The sequence below is a fragment of the Diabrotica undecimpunctata genome, chromosome 5, assembly GCF_040954645.1.
Source record: "Diabrotica undecimpunctata isolate CICGRU chromosome 5, icDiaUnde3, whole genome shotgun sequence".
Taxonomy (NCBI): Eukaryota; Metazoa; Arthropoda; class Insecta; order Coleoptera; family Chrysomelidae; genus Diabrotica; species Diabrotica undecimpunctata.
The window spans coordinates 96,043,999-96,063,648 of NC_092807.1; the positions used below are offsets into that span (position 1 = coordinate 96,043,999).

General features: G+C 32.5%; 1 protein-coding gene across 4 annotated transcripts in view; it reads left to right on the top strand.

Annotated features, from left to right (window-relative positions):
* Positions 1-19,650, top strand: part of Tpst (tyrosylprotein sulfotransferase) — a 533,460-nt gene that overhangs the window by 344,866 nt on the left and 168,944 nt on the right. For all 4 annotated transcript variants that reach the window (XM_072532279.1, XM_072532278.1, XM_072532277.1 and 1 more), the window contains one exon: positions 14,666-14,993. In XM_072532279.1, the coding sequence (XP_072388380.1) occupies positions 14,722-14,993 (272 nt within the window). In that variant the 5' untranslated portion in view covers positions 14,666-14,721. The remainder of the gene's footprint in view (positions 1-14,665; positions 14,994-19,650) is intronic.

A 19,650-nucleotide genomic window follows, 5' to 3' on the forward strand; every position in this document is an offset into this window, starting at 1 on the left:
ACATCTGCATACAACAGGGCTGTTACTGGAGACTTTAACTGCATACTCTGTAACCATATCTTGGCTGCGAGGCATTAGATTAGTGTAAGTAGTGATTAAATAGGTGGTAAGGAATTTTATATACATTATACTGTCCGTAGGGCATTTTATACTGAACAGCTCGTAAAGGAGATGTAAAAAGTTTTTAAAGTGAAGTCAAAGTGGTTTTCCTTGGTCTTGGTACAAGAAAGAACCGTTTCAATGTATTCAGAAACTGATTTAGATTAAGAGGTTTTTAAACGTTTTTAACCCTTTCGGTAAGAGTATATTTCGATCTCAGATTTCAGCCATTCTGGATTTCCAGATTTTTGATTGGCTGAAATCTGAGTTTATTGCACTTCCAAAAAAAACAGGAGCCAAAAAATGCGAAGATTACCGTACTATAAGCCTCATGACTCATCTCCTAAAATTGTTCCTAAAGATAATGAATAAGAGAATCTACAAGCTGTGTAAAAGTCAAATTGCGACGTATATACATGTCTGGTTGATTACGAGAAAGCGTTTGATCGAGTACAGCACGCCAAGATAATGCAAATACTAAAAGAAACAGGAATTAACAACCAAGATCTGAAAATAATTAGAAATCTTTACTAGAATCAGACAGCAAATCTCAGAGTTGAAGGTGAACACACTGACTATGTGAAAATCATGCGTGGAGTGAGGCAAGGCTGTATTTTGTCTCCTCTAATCTTTAATCTGTACTCTGAAAAGATTATTTATCGAAGCTTTGTACGAAAATGAAAAAGGTATTCTACTAAATGGTTACCGGCTAAACAACATCAGATATGCAGATGACATCATAGTATTTGCGGACAACTTAGAAGACCTACAAGTTCTTTTGAACAAAATCACGTATTACAGTCAACAATATGGACTTAATATAAACGTTAAGAAGACAAAGCTTGCGATAATTAGCAAGAAAAGGATAACGGAATATCAGCTCTACGTCAACCAATCTCCTGTAGAAAGAGTGGCGCACTACAACTACCTTGGCCCCATAATAAATAACGTTTGTATTTTGAGAACGATTTCCGAAGTGGAAATTGAAACGTCAATAAACGTACTTTAACCTTTAATTGTGGCTTATTCCCATTTAAATAGTAATTATAATAAATGAAGAATGGACCAACAACCAGGAGATTAGAGCACGTATCGGAAAAGCTAGATCCACCTTCAATCGGATGGAGACCTTCTTCAAGAGTCACAACCTCTCTCTTGATACAAAAGTAAGAATGCTGCGATGCTACGTCTTCTCTGTCCTTTTTTATGGTGTTGAATCGTGGACCTTGAACAAAGATATGTGCAGAAAACTGGAAGCATTTGAGATATGGCTATATCGAAGAATGCTCAGAAGTCTCGAATTTTCTGAAAATATGTATCAAATTAACCAACAGCTAGATTACATAAAAACAATTTGTTTTAGTGAGGAAAGTACTTTTCCTTCAATGGAAATGTTAACACACACGATGGGGTGTTGGAGTGGAGTATTGGAGTGACACAAATCCTCAGTATTTCGTGAAACACTCAGTTTCTATAAATAGTAAATGTTTGGTACGGTATTTTGGAAAAACCACATAGTTGGGCTTCTTTTTCTCAATGCTAATTTAACCGGTGAAGTGTATCTGGAGATGTTACAAAACGCAATTGGACGTTAATTCTTGAAATTCTGGAAGATAATCTAGATTAATTCGGCAATTGTAAAATAACGTTTCAAGAAGATGGTGCTCCTGCATACTATTATGATTAAGTAAGGCGTTACCTAGATTAGGCATATCATTATATATAGATTGGACGACGAAGTTCGATAGAATGACCAGCTCGCTCATCGGACCTAACACCAATAGATTTTTTTGTGGGGGTACTTGAAATCTAAGGTCTTCGCTACAGCAATCGACAGTATTGACATTTTAAAGCAACGAAATGTTGAATAATGTAGTGCAATTTACCGCTACACATTAGAACGAGCATTACAAAATTTTAGCAATATGATGCATTTTTTCAGCAACTAGGTTAGTACTTAGATGGTCTTAGGAGAGACTATCAACAACTGTAAGTTATATTATGTTACACCTTTATGTTACCTAGGAAAGTTTAAGAATTCCTGGATTTTTGACAAATACAAGATTATATATTGGTCCACCAGTTGAATTTCTATTGAGTATCAGAGTAATTGAAGAAGATTACACGAACTTTACTTTACTTTATCAGAGGAGTCATTTCATGTTGATATAAAGAGTGCCGAAATCTCAAGTTGATAAACACATAAGATCTTCCACTACCGTCATTACAGTGTTTGGGGTTCTTAGTTTTTGGTAACGAAATAAAGGTCGATGGTAGCCATTCTGTAGGTATCTCACCAGATTTGTATATGTTCGTAAAAAAGGATAGTTATTGCGCATAAATTGTCGTCATCTATAAGTTTAATTAGCTGGAACTTATTCTGACCCAGGCGTTCTGTCAGATTTTGAGTTATTTATAACATATTAGACTTCAGATTTTAATATCAGTGGAGCTTCCTTGTTATCAATTTATGTTGGTTCCGTTTTTGTATACATGAAAAGATTGTCCGGTCCAAATAACACAATTACCATAAATTAAATATTTTTCCTAGTAATTCTCTAAACTTAAATCCATAATTTTTTACACCATCGCATCGGCATATTTTAAATGTAATCGATAACATTATCCGGTTTTATTACTGTTTCTTCTCGATTATCTTTTACAAATCTTACTTTTCTATAATGAATTTTTTTTAACCCTTAATATTGGTAATGATTATAATTATTTCATTTATTTTACATATGTATTTATTAGTAAATAAATAGTGTATATGAATCGAACCATGCACTTTATATAAAAGTTACAATAGGGAATTATAGTGTTTTTCTTTTCAGTAACATTTATCTAAACTAATAAGCTTATATTTATGGTTTATGTTGCTAAATCTTAATAATATATAAATAAGTGGCTGAACATTTCAACCTTCTGTGACTCACGACTTTAAAATTGCTTTTCAAAGAGTAAATTTAGAGTGTTAATAAACACACTTCGGCGAATTCAAAACAATAGGGCGCAGAAATTTTACGAGAAAGACGAAAAGAAAATAACACAAAAGCTACTCCCGTAATCATTGTTCTGCGTATTTTTTGTTTAGTCTTTTTTTCTGAAAAGGGTAAAATTAGGAGTGCTGCTATTCAATCAAACCCTCATCCCATCCTCGACGAATCAGAAAAAAAATTATTTCTCCAAATTCGGAGTAAGACGGCAGGGCAATTATTTTGGTACGAGTTGTTGCGAAGGTATTGTAATAACAGTAAAACCAATTTAAGTATTCTTAGAATGTCGAGGTTTTATGAAATAATTTTATAAATTTTATATTTTGTATTACATTCTTTTTTTTTATACTTAATAAATACCCTATAATAAGTAACGTTTACGCTAAATACACGTTATCGAACATAAAAATTGTCGAATATAAATATGTACAGTGGCGGTATACACTTCCCAGCGACTCACAAGTCAATACGAAATTTAAAAAGAGTGCCCAGTCTGGTTATGCAAAAATAATCGATTTCACGGCAAAATTTTTCGCAGATATCTGAAGCTTTTAAGACATAGGTGGGGGTTACTAAATGACGAATAGATGAAAAGGTACTAGTATTTTTACCTTGCGTTTTTTTTAAACAAAATTTATGGTCACAATTTAATTTTTTGTCTATAAGTTTTTTCCCTTACATTTTAAATAAACAGTATTCATATAATTTTTTTATATCAAGAATATCTTTATTTTCCCGTTTTTTCAATTAAAATTGATAAATAATGTACGGAGATATTTGCAAATAAGCAGTTTTTTTGCACTAATTTATTAGTTTTTTTATTAACAAAATTAAATGTTATTAATACATTTAAACATCGAGGAATACCGCCTTTTAAATTTATGCGAAATTTCTCCACAACCGATCAAATAGTTTAAAAGTTATTTAATTTATTTATCCCTGAGGCTAATTATTTAAACTATTAAACTTGCCCTATGAATGATGATAGACACATTTAGCAAATTTCATAGGATTCTTTAAGACTTAAACTATCTCAGAAGTTATATGCATATTGCGTTTTCATTGAAATTATTTACAAAATAAACGTTTGAAAAAGGGGTATGTCTTTTTACTTGTGAACAATTGTAATAACTTCTATATTTTTCAAGCTACAGACTTGTACGTACAGCCATTGGATAGCTGGTAAAAATTTGCACAAATTTTGAATGAAAATCTAAACTTTGTATTGAAACTTATACCTAAAAAATACATCCAATTTTTCGAAACTTACAGCCTTTCGAAACGAAGGTACTTTCCAAAGATCGACATTGAAAAGTGGAGGGGAAACTGTTTCAGCTCCACGTTCGTAGTTCTCTGTCCACGCTCCAAAATCTCGTCAGTCTCAGTGTAGTGGCTTTAGAAAGCAATATACTTATACTTCTTTGAGAACAAAAAAGTTTTAATTAAACGTATTTAATTACTTTTTCATTGAAAATTGTAAGTAATATTTAAAACTATTGAATGAATAATTAATTATAATAAATAATTATAAAAAAAAACATAACGATACACTTTCTTTAAATGATTTTGTAACGATAAGACTATTAAAGAGAATTGAAGTGAAAATAATACCTCAATCAACCATGGTAGCTTATCGTCTATGACTTGCTTAGCTCAGTATCTCAAGTGTGAGTTCGTCTTATCTTAAACTAGGGATTGAACCTGAACTTTTAGCTGGTAGCAAATAAGACAAATTTTAACTAAGCATATTTATTAAAAAGAATAAAAAACAAACAATAATCCACCCTGCCAAAGCTTAACAATAATTATTGATACTTATGACTTCAATGGGCTGCTTGTGTGTTGTAGATATTAGGTCCTCCAATGGTCAATAAATTTCCATATTTTGTTACGAATTCAGGTTAGGTCCTCCAATGGTTATTAAATATTCATATTTGATTTATTTGTGTTGGGGAAATGGAACTGGAATGTTAATAAACCCAATTTCCCCAATAAACTAAAAATTCAACAACAATTTGCATTAGACACATCAAAAGGGGTTTAACTTCCTTGCCATTTTACAAAAATTACAATGAAACAAATAGCAGATGGCAAGGATAAAATGAAATAGAATTATTATTACACTTAAGGCTATAAATATCGGTAACGTTGTTAGAATTATAGAATAAAGATTACAATGAAAGTACTTACCCCAAGAAAATTTTGTAGACCATAAAGTGAGGCTTATAATAATGTTTGCCCTCTTTTATAAATTTCAAAAAGAGGCAAAAAATTATATTCCCACTACGTTAGGAAAGTTGACTAACAGAAACTAAGTGCGAGATTGAAATGAAGTTAGCACAGATGGCATAGGACGTAAGCCTATGATAGAAATAGTTTTTGTCAACATGGAACAGAATATCAAGTCAACCGAACAGAAATAGAGAGGGCGAATATTTATTCTACGGGACAGAAAGAGAAAGAAAAGAAAGACAGAGGGAGAAAGAGAAAAACAGGGGGCGCCAACTACTTTTTAAATAAAAAATAGTAAAAAGAGAAATGTAGTTAAAGTAATTAATAAATTAATAAAGAAATTAAAATGAAATAATTATTTAACTATAAATTAATAGAGATGTGACGTTTATAACGTTACAATTTAAGATACTTAAAATTCAACAGAAATATCGGTAAATCATCTTTTAAACTAGAAACTCTGCCACCAACTGAAGGTGCAGCCAAACAGCATGTTCTTCGGGTTTACTATCAATTACAAATGTGGTTAGGTAATACGTTAGATGCTTGTGCCTATGGTTGGAGACAAAGTGCCACTGGTTTTGAACCAATTCTCTATTATGCCAATATACTCTAGATAATTTAATTCCCGAAGAGACATTAAAGCACATTACATGCAAATGCACCACAGGTTGCAAAACTACTAGATGTGGGTGCAGAAAACGTGGTTTGAATTGTACAAACTTGTGCATAAATTGTACTGAGGAAGAAGTAGAGGAGAAAATATGTTGCAACACCTCGGTACAGTTACGTTTGACGACGACAGTGATTCTGAAGATGTATATTTAGAAACTGATTTAATAAGTGAAGACAAAAAACCTGCAACAAAAAGGTTCAGAGCTGACAGTGAAGTCGAATGAATGAACCAAATTTTAACTTTTAAACCAATGTATGTAAAGAAAATAAAAAAAGTAAAGTTCAATAAACATTGCAAAATTTAATAAGACAAGTGATGAAAAAATTGACTTATTTTATCAAAGCAGTAACGCAGATTAGAATAATATTGTATCATATTTGTACGAAAAATAGAATAAAAATCAATATTGTTAATTATAAAAATACAAACAATTATAATTAATATAAGGAATATAATAATATAATGTGTAAAAAATTACCTGAAATTTAATTTATAAAATATATAAGTACATATTATTACATCATTGATATAAAATGAAAAAAATATATGTTGATTTTCCGTGATTTCCGGGGGTTTGAAAATTATGTCATCATTATTAATACTGCGACAGACTATTCCAGCCAAGTTAAAAAAAAAAAGTAAGTTTTTACGGTGAATTTTAAATAGACTCAATTTTTCCGAGGTTTCCCATATTTTCCGGCCAGTGAAAACTATGTAGTTATTCATATTTCGACGATCTACCCCAGAATAAAAAAAGAGTCTTCCAGCTGCAATGGAAGCCGAGATAATGTCAATTTTTTCTACGTGTTTTAAATTGAAGTTCCGATGTCGAAAAAAAAAACAGAGCTGAAACAGTTATCCTCTCCACTTTCCTATGTCGATCTTTCGAAAGTACCTTCGTTTCGAAAGGCTGTAAGTTTCGAAACTTGTATGAATTTTATAGCTATAAGTTTCAATATAAAGTTTATATTTTCTTTCAAAATTTGTGCAAATTTTACTTCTTAATGTTTATAAACAATGGAGATATGATTTTTTTAAAAATAGTGGCTAACTTTGTTCCTATTGGTCATAGACGGTTTTTTTTAATGTGAGTTTTTTTACCAGCTATCCAATGGTTGTATGTACACATCTGTAGCTTAAAAAATATAAAAGTTATTACAATTGTTTGTAAGTAAAAAACATACCCCTTTTTCAAACGTTTATTTTGTAAATAATTTCGATGAAAACGCAATATGCATTTAATTTTTGAGATGATTTAAGTCTTAAAGAATCCTATGAAATTTGCTAAATGTGTCTAGCATCATTCATAGGGCAAATTTAATAGTTTAAATAATTAGCCTCATGGATAAATAAATTAAATAACTTTTAAACTATTTGACCGATCAGGGGAAATTTCGTATAAATTTAATAGACGGTAATTCCTCGATGTTCAAACGTATTAATAACATTTTATTTTGTTAATAAAAAAATTAATAAAATTTATAAATTACTGCAAAAAACTGCTTTTTTGCAAATATCTCCGTAAATTATTTATCAATTTTAGTTGTGACCATAAATTATTGTTTAAAAAAACGCAAGGTAAAAATACGAATACCTTCATCTATTCGTCATCTAGTAACCCCCACCTATGTCTTAAAACCTTCAAATATCTGCGAAACATTTTTCGGCCTTTTTTTTTTTAGCCAGACTGGGCTACTTCCACCCATTCTCAATACAATGAATCAGGCACTGACTATACCAAAGCGTTTCTTTCATCAAAGTTTTTACCGAGAAAAAAGTTAAAATTCTCAAATTAAAGAGTTACCTTCTTTGATTTCTTTGATTTTGACAACTCCAGATCTATTTTTATAAACCAGGGATTATCCAAACAGCTACTGAAATCAAAGAAATATCTCAATAAAGAAAATTACGGCACACGGATACCTTTCGTAGGGAGATTATCACAAGTATAAATTCCACTGTCAAAGCACAAGACAAAAGGTTTCTACTAGAAACAACCTTCTCCGGAAACTTGTAGGGAGCAAGTGGGGTGCAAACCTTCAGGTCTTGAAGACAACAGCGTAGGCCTTATGTTTCTCAACAGGGGAATATGCTTGTCCCGTCTGGGGTAGATCTAGACACGCCCAACAAGTCACCACGGCTTTAAATGAAACATGTAGAATAATTACCGGTTGTATGAAGCGTACCCCTCTACCCCTACTGTACTGGGTAGCTGGATTCGCATCACCAGACGACCGTAGATGCGCCTCACAATATGTTGAGAAGTTCAGGCAAACTTTCGATGAAAGGCACCAATTATACGGGTTTGACGAACCGCCAGGAATCAGCCGACTTAAATCAAGGAAAAGGTTTATGAGAAACGTCAGCGTCGAACCACCCGAACTGTTTCCCCTAAATCCAGAACGACCTAATGGAATGAACCTGGACTGGACAACCTGGCGGAATCGCAGGTGTTGCCCCTGTAAAACAGAAACTCATTAAATGGGGTATCAAAACAGACAGCGACGCACTTTGTGAATGTGGGGAAATACAGAACGTAGAGCACCTGAGAGAATGCAGACTTTGCTCATCACAGTGCACCCTCGATGATTTATAGCTCGCAAATACAAAGGGTGTAAACGTAGCCCGATATTGGGCAGAAAAACTATAGCCGGATCTAGACACGAAAAAGTAAAGTAATTGTTTATTTGGCTTCAAAGTTTTTTCCCTAATGTTTAGCAGATACGAAAGCACCTGATTATTTCTAAAGTGTATTTTAATAGAGCAGGCAATACTGCGGATTTAAAAGTTAGGATAACGGAATAAACTAACAAAATAACCCCCGAGGTCATACAAAATGTACGAGAATTCCAAAATTGCCTCGAACTTATTGTCAAGAAGTGAATAATGGTGCTCAAGTTGAATATTTAATTTAATTGTAAAAATCAATTATCAGTTATGAGTGCACAAACTCAAAAAGTTTATTTTACTGAACAGAGGACTAAAATTCCTTTCTAACAAGGTGCCACACGACCCAATTTGATATTTAAAATTTTCGAGGGGGTGCTTATAATTCAAATGGGGGTGCTGGAGGGGGATAATATTTTCATACTGTAAATTGTCAATTTTAGAATAAGAATCGACCTGTTTCATTTTTTTTTTTTTTCACATAGTACATAATGACACTAAAAATGAAAATTTATTCCATACATATGGACCGCATGGTATTCATTTTTCCCTACAGAGACGACAGATAGTCCATCCGACATAGTTTAAAACTAACTGATTAGGTCGTTTTTCAAGGTCACCAAAAATAATTTATAGAAAATATAGAAATCGTTTTAACTGTTTAATCGCCGTTTTATTTTGTTGATACATTTGGCGAAGGCGCTATAGTACAGTCACTGTAGGTGAAAATGAAATAAAATCTCGTAAGTTTTTCGGATTGCATGGATTTTCCCGAAATTTACCTTACAAGCTCGTCAGACCCTTCACTTCAAAAGTTATATTGTCACGATGTGTGTTTTTTTTTCTATTTGGGGTTAAAATTACCCTTGTATGAAAAAAAAAATCGAAAATTCCCGATATGTTGTATTTTAAAGATTCAATTCATGTTCAAATATGTTGGATAAAGTTCTTTTCAAGTTTTTTTATATAATGAATGAAAATGAATTGAAATTCAATTACTGTTTTATCTTAAAATCCTTAAAAAGTAACCCTTCATGTCCGAAAATATAGGGAAAATCATATTTAGCACAGCTTAAAATGAACTTTTGGTGCATTGGCAATGTATATATCTTTTATTATTTATTAGACAACGTATCACTCATTAAAAAGTTGCAACCGTTAAATAAAATAAAGAAATAACCCTTACTGAAGTCTTGAGGTGTTTTATTGGTAACATTAACTCCCAGAAAGAATGGCATCCAGTTTTAGGGTAAAACACACATCGGCACTATGTAACTTTTCTTTCTTGGGAACTTGGGCTACTCCAGCTAGCTAGTCAAAATTTCGCGATAATACATCCCATTCGAAAAATTTGATAGCCAACTCCTTGAAATGACTGTACTATAATAAAAGCTTTATTATACGGGTATGTTATTGGTTTATTCCAAGAAGTTTTAAAACTCAAATTTACTTATAAATAGCTTTCCAGCGCTAGTTTGAATGTTGTTTTCTCATTGACTTTTTGTCGCGCCTGGTTTTATTCTAATCCTTTCCCAGATTAACTTCCCCCTAATCAGGTTAGCTACTTTCCCGTTGTCGCCGAGGGGCGCGTCTCCCAGTAGTGTCCTAAAACCAAAAATCCTAAACTAAAACATGGATCATGAATTTCGAAGTTTATCTCAAAACATTCGCCTTACCGCCTCTAGGCTTGCGAGTACAGCCACGTTTGCGGTCTGACAATGTTAACGAAAATGCCACTAAAGCAAAAAATAAAATACGGTGACAAAGCACATGTGATAAGGGTTTAAAACTACCAAAGGCAATTTGATATTGCACTCATCTGTCTATTTGGATTAGAGGTGGCGCATCAAAAATTTATCAATCAATTAATCGATTAATCCGAACAAATTACTCGATTACTAGATAAAACAGTTCGAGTGTTATTAAAAATATTGATTTTTCTTAATTTTTTCACTTTTATGGAGATTTTACTTTAAGAATTAAAATTAAAAATAAAGAGATAAAATAAAAAACTGAGGTAAACGTCATCCTGGGATAAAAATATGGATGTGTGAGGGGCACGTAGCTAGAATTAAGTGAAGACTACTTAAAAAAAACGGGTCGAGCGACCACGATGGAAGAACATCTTGAATAAACAAAAAAATGGATACGAGCAGCGCAGGGCAGATGGAGTTGGGGTTGAGTTAGCAGTGGAGGATTCGTGTTAGATCATGATGAATATTTGGAATTATCATCGTTTTACATAGCCTGTAGCGTCCACTGCTGAACATAGATCTCCCCCAGTTGTCTCCAGTGCTGCCGATCTTCTATAAATCCAGTTTGTTGTAACCCTCTTTAAGCCTACCGTGTCAGAGATCTTCCCGTTGTCTATATGCCTGCAATCTAGATGGCAATTTATGCATTTAGTTCACCTAGCGTCATTTATTATCGTCACTTGTCTGGTTAAGTTTAACTTCATATAGGAGTGCTATCTTTTCACAGCATCTGTAATCTCAGTTCTGACTCTTATAATGACTAATAAGCCTTTTTCGTCCCGTTGTGAAAAAAGAGATCTCTAAAATAATTAAAAGTTTTTAATAATTCCAATTGTTGGGACGTTCACTAAAAGTAAGATTTTAAAATAAACTAAATAGTTTTAACACCTTTCTCTCGTCTTATTAATTTAATTTACTATGGAATCACTGGAGTATTTTACTGTCATCATTGCATGTTGTTGTCTTTTTAACGACGATCACATGTATGATTTTTTCTGACGGGGATTCTTCGGTTAAAGTTAATTTCATGTAATCGAATGAATCTTAGAATAAAGGTGTCTTAGAAATGCAACTCAACAATATTGGCAATATCATTTTAAAGTAGACGACGAAAAGTTCAGGTTGGGGTTCAAAGGGAAAGTTAAGAAACCTTAGAAACGAAAAGAGGTCAGGAAAGATATTTAGGTTCTGAGACCAAATTCAAGGAAAGATATCAACAGTTAATTATTATATAGAAAAGTCCTAGGTAAGTAACGGAACCCTTGTAGTGACCCGTAAGACAGGATAGAACCTTTTGAATTAGGTTCTTTCAGAAAGATACTATAAAGAGCTTTTACGACTTTGTTTACCAAAGTTATCAAAAAGGACCCGCCTAGAACCGAAGAAAAGTCAACAAAGCTCTACTATAAAATATTCTACTTCGGTATCTTTCGACGCTCCGTGATAGTCGGTATGTTCCAATAAAATTTGCTCAAGCCCACCCGCAGATGTATTTGCGGATACGGCTATGGGCGTATCAGCAACAGGGGTAAAGGGATTAAAAAAGCATTTACTATTTTAATTATAATAAAAATGTTACAATACTAACTAGCTTATGTAGTTGATCAGTAGTTGAGCGGTGTTCTTGTATTCCAAATTGGTGCGATGGTCTATGATTCTTCTTATTTATAACAGATTTAATTAAGTCTTTTTAGAAATAATTTTTCAAATAATTTATGATAGAAAGCAGGGAGATTGGTCTTTTGTAGGTGATTTACTGAAAAAGTTTATCTGGTTTGGGAATTATTACTATTTCCTCAACTTTTCATAGCCTAGCAATACAATTTAGCAAGGATTTTTGCAAGAGCGAAAAGGAAACTGTTTATAAGCCTCGCATCGTCGAAAAAAAAAACTAAGCACTATACAAAAAGCTTAGTTTCCAAATTGACTTTACATCGGACAAACAGAGGGTTATTGTAAAAACGGATACTAAAACACAATTCGCAAGTTATAAAATAACTTGTTTGCTGCGGTGTGACGGTCTATTATTTTTCTCGTCCATTAGACACAGATTTAATTAAGTCTTTTTAGAAATAATTTATGATAGAAAGCAGAGAGATTGGTCTTTTGTAGGTGATTTACTGAATTAGTTTATCTGGTTTGGGAATTATTACTATTATTCGCAAGTTATAAAATAACTTGTGTGGATGTTTTCTTATTCGTTGCCATCTCTAATTCGGAGAAACTGTTTCCTTGTGTTAAAGAATTTTTAGCAAAAAGCAGAAACGCTTGCTGTTGGTTGGCACAGGTAATTCATTAAAATTGTAAGCAGACAACGTTCTAAGAGCAAGGAAAACGTTAACTAACCCAAGAAAATTGCTTTTGTCAGGGAAATGTCAAGTGTAAGATCTATTTACGTTGTAAATTGGAGATTGTCGAAAAATTGTAAATTGCTAATGCAATTTTATGGGTATATTAACAGAGGCTGAATATAGAAAAAGCTTGTTTGTTTATGTTATAAGAAAATGTTGTTTTATACGAGATATGTCCGTAAAATAATAAAATTATTATAAAATTGATTATAACTTGCCCTTAACAAATAATTTGTAAAAAATATAATAAACTAAACAGTACTGGTATTTAAATTAATTATATAATATATTTAAATATAATATTGAAAAAATCCGAAAGCATAATCTAAATCATCTTCATCATCATCAAATTATCATTTTCATCAAAATCATCTTTTTTTTTTAATCCGATGTAACTCGAATAGAGAAACTTTTCCCAAAGATACTTCAGTTTTGTTATAAATAAATTTATTTATTTATAACAAAATAAAACTCCAAATTTTTTTCTGTGTTACAGACTTTTTTTAGAAAAACTTACCAAACGTGTACCTTTTACCGCTCTAAATACAAATATTCTCATTTGAAAGCTGTGTAATTACTTAAACAATCTTTGTTTAAACACGTTAATATTAACACAAAATTATTATGCGAAATACATTTTATCAATTTTAATGAAATTTGGTTTGTTTGTTTTGGCTTCTTTGGTTTTCGTTAACTGTTTTAATATGTTACAGAGATTTTTTTGGTGAATTATAAAGGTCCTAACTGCAATATAATCGTTGAATAAAATAAGGTTTGTTTTCCGCCCTTTTTTTTTGCATTTGTTGCTATTTTGAATCAAGGGTAATAAATTTAATCATTTTTAGCAAGTCGTGCCTTATAGAAAATTCAATTATTGCTGTTGTATGTTAGTATGACTTTGCTCCACAATGAATCGTTTTAAAGTTATAAGAAGGGAAAGTAGAAAAAAAAACGATGATTTTAATCGAAATATACGAAACAAATTAAATATTTAAATTTTTTTTGTTAACATTCCCGACCTATTTGAGAGACAGAGAAAGTAAATTTCATCAGAATGCCACATCGACGTCAAAACAGATCTGCCGTGTGATGATATAGGTGAATAAAGTGATGTAGATATTACGATAACATGGGAGTAGCTTGCGGAACAGAACACCCAGTTTGATAAAACAATTTTATCAATTGCGAGTGTTATACGCTTTATCCATTCATTAGGATGTGGCAAAACAGACTTAATAAATGACAGCTAACTTCATGTATGTATGTACAACAATATGGCTGCTAACAGCTGTGAAATTTCGTAATTCTTTGGTTGATAAGCATTCAAAAACGACATGCTATGTTGCGCTGGGTGAATTACATCATGAATAGTAAAACTAAACGCTAATACAAACCGAATATGTTATAGTTCATTCGATTTGCTTGACAAATCCATTGAATGTTAATCGAATGTATTTAGTGTTTTCGTTTTTTTTTAATAAGCTTCATATTAATAAAGCAAAACTTTTCATTTCGTCAGAACAAAATGCTACTAAATCTCTTAGATCGTTGGTTTTAGTATAATAATTTACTTTACTGATAGAAAACTTTTAAGCATCATTTAATTATGCAACAGTTCTCTACTTGGTACTTGTACTTGTAGATGCTAGCAAAAAAAATAAATCACTGTTTTGCTACATGACTTTTGCAAACCAACGATCTCGACAAAGTGCTACATATAGAATAGATATCTCAAAACCTCGTTGCAACAATCGTGAAACACTTTCAGAATGTTTAAAGTTTAGGAAGACGGGGAAGAAAGCTTTTATCTGTTCTCAGCGTAAAATTTTAAATATATAAAACTCTGTGTTATTTAAAAAATATTAATATTGTTTATTGTTTTCTTTTCAGATCGAACTCGTTACATATTCACTAAATCATGAGGTGAAACTAACCAACGATTAGACATGCAGTTTAAGAGGCCGTTCCGAATCGGTCTGAAGAAGACCTGCGGTCTAGTCATTACCGCGCTAGTGCTCTACGTCATCGTGCACTCATTCGTCGGCTCTATGACATCTGATCTCTCGACTTCTATGATTTCTGAACAAAAATACGTCATCGGAAATGACAAACGGGTGTATGAGTACAATCGACAGATGCCGTTGATTTTTATCGGCGGAGTTCCAAGAAGTGGGACGACGCTGATGAGAGCCATGTTGGACGCGCATCCAGATATAAGGTAAGAATAAAAAGAAAATGTATATATATTATGATTTGCAAATTTCCTATTGATTTAATATGCCTTAGGCTTAATTTTGCAAAAACAAATAAATTTATTGAATTAAAATTTGATCTCCTTTTTATCGTTAATTATAATAAGTGGTTTCAAAGTATTCTTTAAGCAGTTTCCTTTGAGCAAAGGATGGACAATAAACCAATTAATTTTGTGATACTAAACTATTAAATAATTTATTAAAATTATTATTAAAAACAATTATTATAAATCATATATAATCCGTATAATTCAAATTGAAAATTCATTAAAATTCCTATACACATTATCAATAATTGTTGGGACCTGTATTTAAAAGATCTCTTTTGTGTGTTTTCTTTTTTAAATTAAATCAAGATAAACATTTTCTTTCACTTTTGTGAATTCTTTCACCAACTCGAATTATATCATCTTTATCAAGAAAAGGATTCAGGGTAATATATAGGCTATAATTCGTTGTAATTTAGTTAAAGAAGAAATTTTGTAGATAATGTCGAGATTATTGCAAATTCTTGCTGATAGATTAACAGTAGATCGAAGTTTAGGGATTTTAACTTGTTTAAAGTGTTGATAAGACCAGATGTGTTTTGAATAAGCCAATGAAAGCCATGGAGGGCCATGAAACCATAGATCAAAATTTTGTAGTGCCGTGAGTGAAATACCACGTGATAATAAATCTGCAGGATTTTCCTGTGTGTTTATATATCTCAAGGAATTAGAATTTTGTGAAATTTGGTTTGCAACGAAAGGTTTTAACAAGTTAAAAGGTGTATTGATCCATGCCAGAACAATACTGGAATCATACCAATAAACAATTTTATCAAAATTAAGTTGTAGTGATTGCTTTACTTTGTCCATCATTCACAAGATGATGTCCATCATTTGGCACAGAGTAAATGACAATTTGTATTTCCCTGAGCATCTAAAGAACGAATAAAAATACAAGCACCATATGCTGCAGTAGACGCATCGAAAAATCCATGTAATTGTAAGGATGTAAAATTAGAGAAACAGTAATATATCTAGAAAATTGTAATTGATTAAGATTGACTAATTGAGATTGATAATTTGACCATTTTGTGGATACAACCCACATGGGTACAACTTCATCCCAGAAAATTGTTAGACGCCATAAGTCTTTTAGAATGATCTTAACGGGTATTGTAATTGCTGCTAGAAGACCAAGAGGGTCAAATATCCTTGAAATTGCAGAAAGGGTGTGTCTCTTAAGAACCTTGCAAAAAGATTTTGCAAAAGACGACAGGGGCGTCGTTAGATCATTTAGGTTTTAACAAGTGGCATTTGTCCAACTTCCATAATTCTATAAAATAAACCTGTGAGCCAACTTGTTTCTGTCTCTCCCAATGGTATTTACATTTCCCCATCTTGTCAACATCTGGTCCAGCTGCTTTTCCTTTCTTAAGGGCTTGAACCACTTCATCGTTCGTTATTTTGGGACTATAGGTAACTGAGTTTTTCGAGAGAAAAACTCACTTTAACCAGTGATTTTGATAAAATTAACTAATATTTAAGATAAACCAGCGGACCCAATAGACTTCGTTCTGTCAAATAGATTTTAAATGTGGCAGTTTATTTCTTTAATTCTTCTGAACAGAACCGTCACCATGATGATAGGGCGGTGTGTGAATGTCAGCTCGGGTGACGTAAGTATCTTCGCTTCCACGAACTTTGGCCACCCTTTTGAACCCACTAAAAACCCCGACTGAGATGTCTTCCAGAGGGCTTCAAACTAAGAGGGGAACTTAAGGTTCAAACCTGATTAAAAATAATCTAAAGGGATAGTGGGAAATATATAATACTAAAGATGACAAATATTTATAAAGTGGGTGCTTCAATGACAAAACATAGAGATAATTAATTATTTATTATTATTATTATTAACGTAGGTTTAATAACCGATGTCATAAAGAATAATGAAATAAAACGTATATAAGTATTTTCAGTAATCGCTTTATTGTAAATCAAGTGAATCATAATTATTAACAAAAATCTGTTTTATTTTTATTGTAGTGCTTAATGATATACAATGTTTTTTGTTTGATTACCTGGTGAATATACAAACAAATCTGATGGTTTTCCAATACGGGAACAGGCAACATATAATTGACCATGTGAGAAACATTGGTTTTCTAGATTAATACCACAAACACCTAATGATTGCTCCTGGGACTTATTTATGGTCATAGCAAAAGCAAGCCACACTGGAAACTGTAGTCATTTAAATTGAAATGGTATATCAGTCGGAATCATTGAGATGCGTGGTATCAAAACGTCTTCTCATTTATACTTTCCTTTCAGTATAGTTGCTTCTATCACGTTGTTCAATAAATTTTTTATCGCTAACCGTGTGCCATTGCAAAGACGCGGTTGGTTGATATTTCTCAACATTATAACTACCGATCCAACCTTTAATTGAAGATTGTGAGGTGACAGTCCTGGTAAATCCAGCGAGTATAAAAATTCAGGCAGATAGTTGATGACATCATCTTGGTTAGTAGCCGAATCAACTGATTTATATATCCTCAATTCGCCTGTAATTTGTTCTTGAATTTTGAAATTTAATTCATTTATATCTTTTTGCAGCCAATATAGCCTGTTCGCTAAACCAATCATGATTTCTGTAATTTTGAGCAACATCTGGAAACATTTTTTGAATAAGTTCATCTTTTGATCGAGTTAACTGACAAAAACTTTGAGGAAAGTTAATGCAACCAGTCAAGGTGTCTATAGGAAATTTGCCATTACCAATGTCAATGTTGTTTAGAGAATATGTCTCCAGATTGGTCATTTTGCAACTCTACATGCATATTCTTGCTTAAGTATAATACTTTGACATGTTTACACAAATTGAAGGACTTTAAACATGCATTGAGTACATCAGCTGGCGTTGATCGTGGAATCACTGGCAATGTTTGACGAAAATCTCCTGCTAATAAAATCATTGCACCACCAAATGACTTATAATTGCTCCGTAGATCTTGTAAGGTTCTATCGAAAGCCTCCAAAGATTTTTTATATGCCATCGTGCATTCATTCCAAACAATCAATTCACATTGCTGCAAAACCTTTGCCATTGCAGAGTTCTTCCAAATGTTGCAGTTTGGAGTTTCGTTGCTTTGCATGTTTAATGACAATTTTAGTGCCGAATGGGCTGTTTGACCACCTTCAAGCAAAGTTGCTGCGATTCCCGATGAAGCGAGTGCAAGTGCAATTATTTTGGGAGCGAATTGTTGCTAATATCAATGAAATCAAAAAATTTTTTCCTGTACCACCAGGTGCATCTAAGAAGTAAATCTCTCCTGTTTTATCATTTATTATTTTCATAAGTGTATCAAATACATACTTCTGTTGTTTATTCAATAGTGGAAGATTTGATTGAATTAATTCTTTCAAAGTGTTGAGATCATATAGTTTTTCTCGATGCAACCCTTGGTTGGTTGCTAATATCAATGAAATCAAAAAATGTTTCCTGTTCCACCGGTGCATCTAAGAAGTAAATCCCTCCTGTTTTATCATTTGTTATTTTCATAAGTGTATCAAATACATACTTCTGTTGTTCATTCAATAGTGGAAGATTTGATTGAATTAATTCTTTCAAAGTGTTGAGATCATACAGTTTTTCTCGGTGCAACTCTTGGTTAAAAGCATTATGTCCTAATTGAAATAATAGTTTGTTTGACATCATCAAGCACATGTCCTCAATTGAAATCAATGCTTCATTGCAAATTTCTTCGCTTATTTGTATATTTGGATTTCCCCTTCTAATCCGTATTTGATACAAAATATCATCACACATATTATCTTTGTACTTGATCCACAAATCATTTTGGTTTGGTGGGAAGCATGTAGATATGATTATAGAAAACAATGTTCGTATTTGATGAGCTTGTGATAATAGAGCATCATTGAGAGTTTGATCCCAATGAGCGTCATTTTCTAGCAATTGCAAAAGTTGGCAGGCTTCTCTGTATGATCCACACAAATCACTATCAACAGTACGTAAATGTTGGAATGATGTTGGACCACGTACATTGACTAATAGCAGTCGTAAATAAAAACATTCATCATTGCTTGGATGTACTGAATAAATTCGACCAATCGCATCGGTAGAATATACATCTGGGTATCCTGGAACTGGTTTTCCTTGTTTCCGTCGTATAAATCTCCTTGAGGATTGATTCCAAGTATAATATTTTGGCATTTCAGAATATAACAATGTTTGAGCAAAAGCATTGTTTTGGCATATCTCAAAAAACTGGTTAATGTAATACATGGTGGCTGAGCAGCTCTTTGTACTGCGTTCTGTGCTGTAAAATATGCTCTTTGTCCATTTTCTAAATACACAGCTAAATGAACAACAGTACGATGTCTCTCATGAATAGGAAAAGAAAATATTCGCCAAACTGCTTCATTACTACTAACATAGCGACCCATTTGGTATTGGGTAACTTCATAATCGGAATTCTCTGCTTAATACCAATCACAGCCATATCATACCCTTTGGTTACATATTTGCAAATGTATTTAATAGATTTCACTGGATGGCAAGACTCAACGTTGATGTGCGCTTTGAAGGTCTTTGATAAAATGGGTGAATATGGAA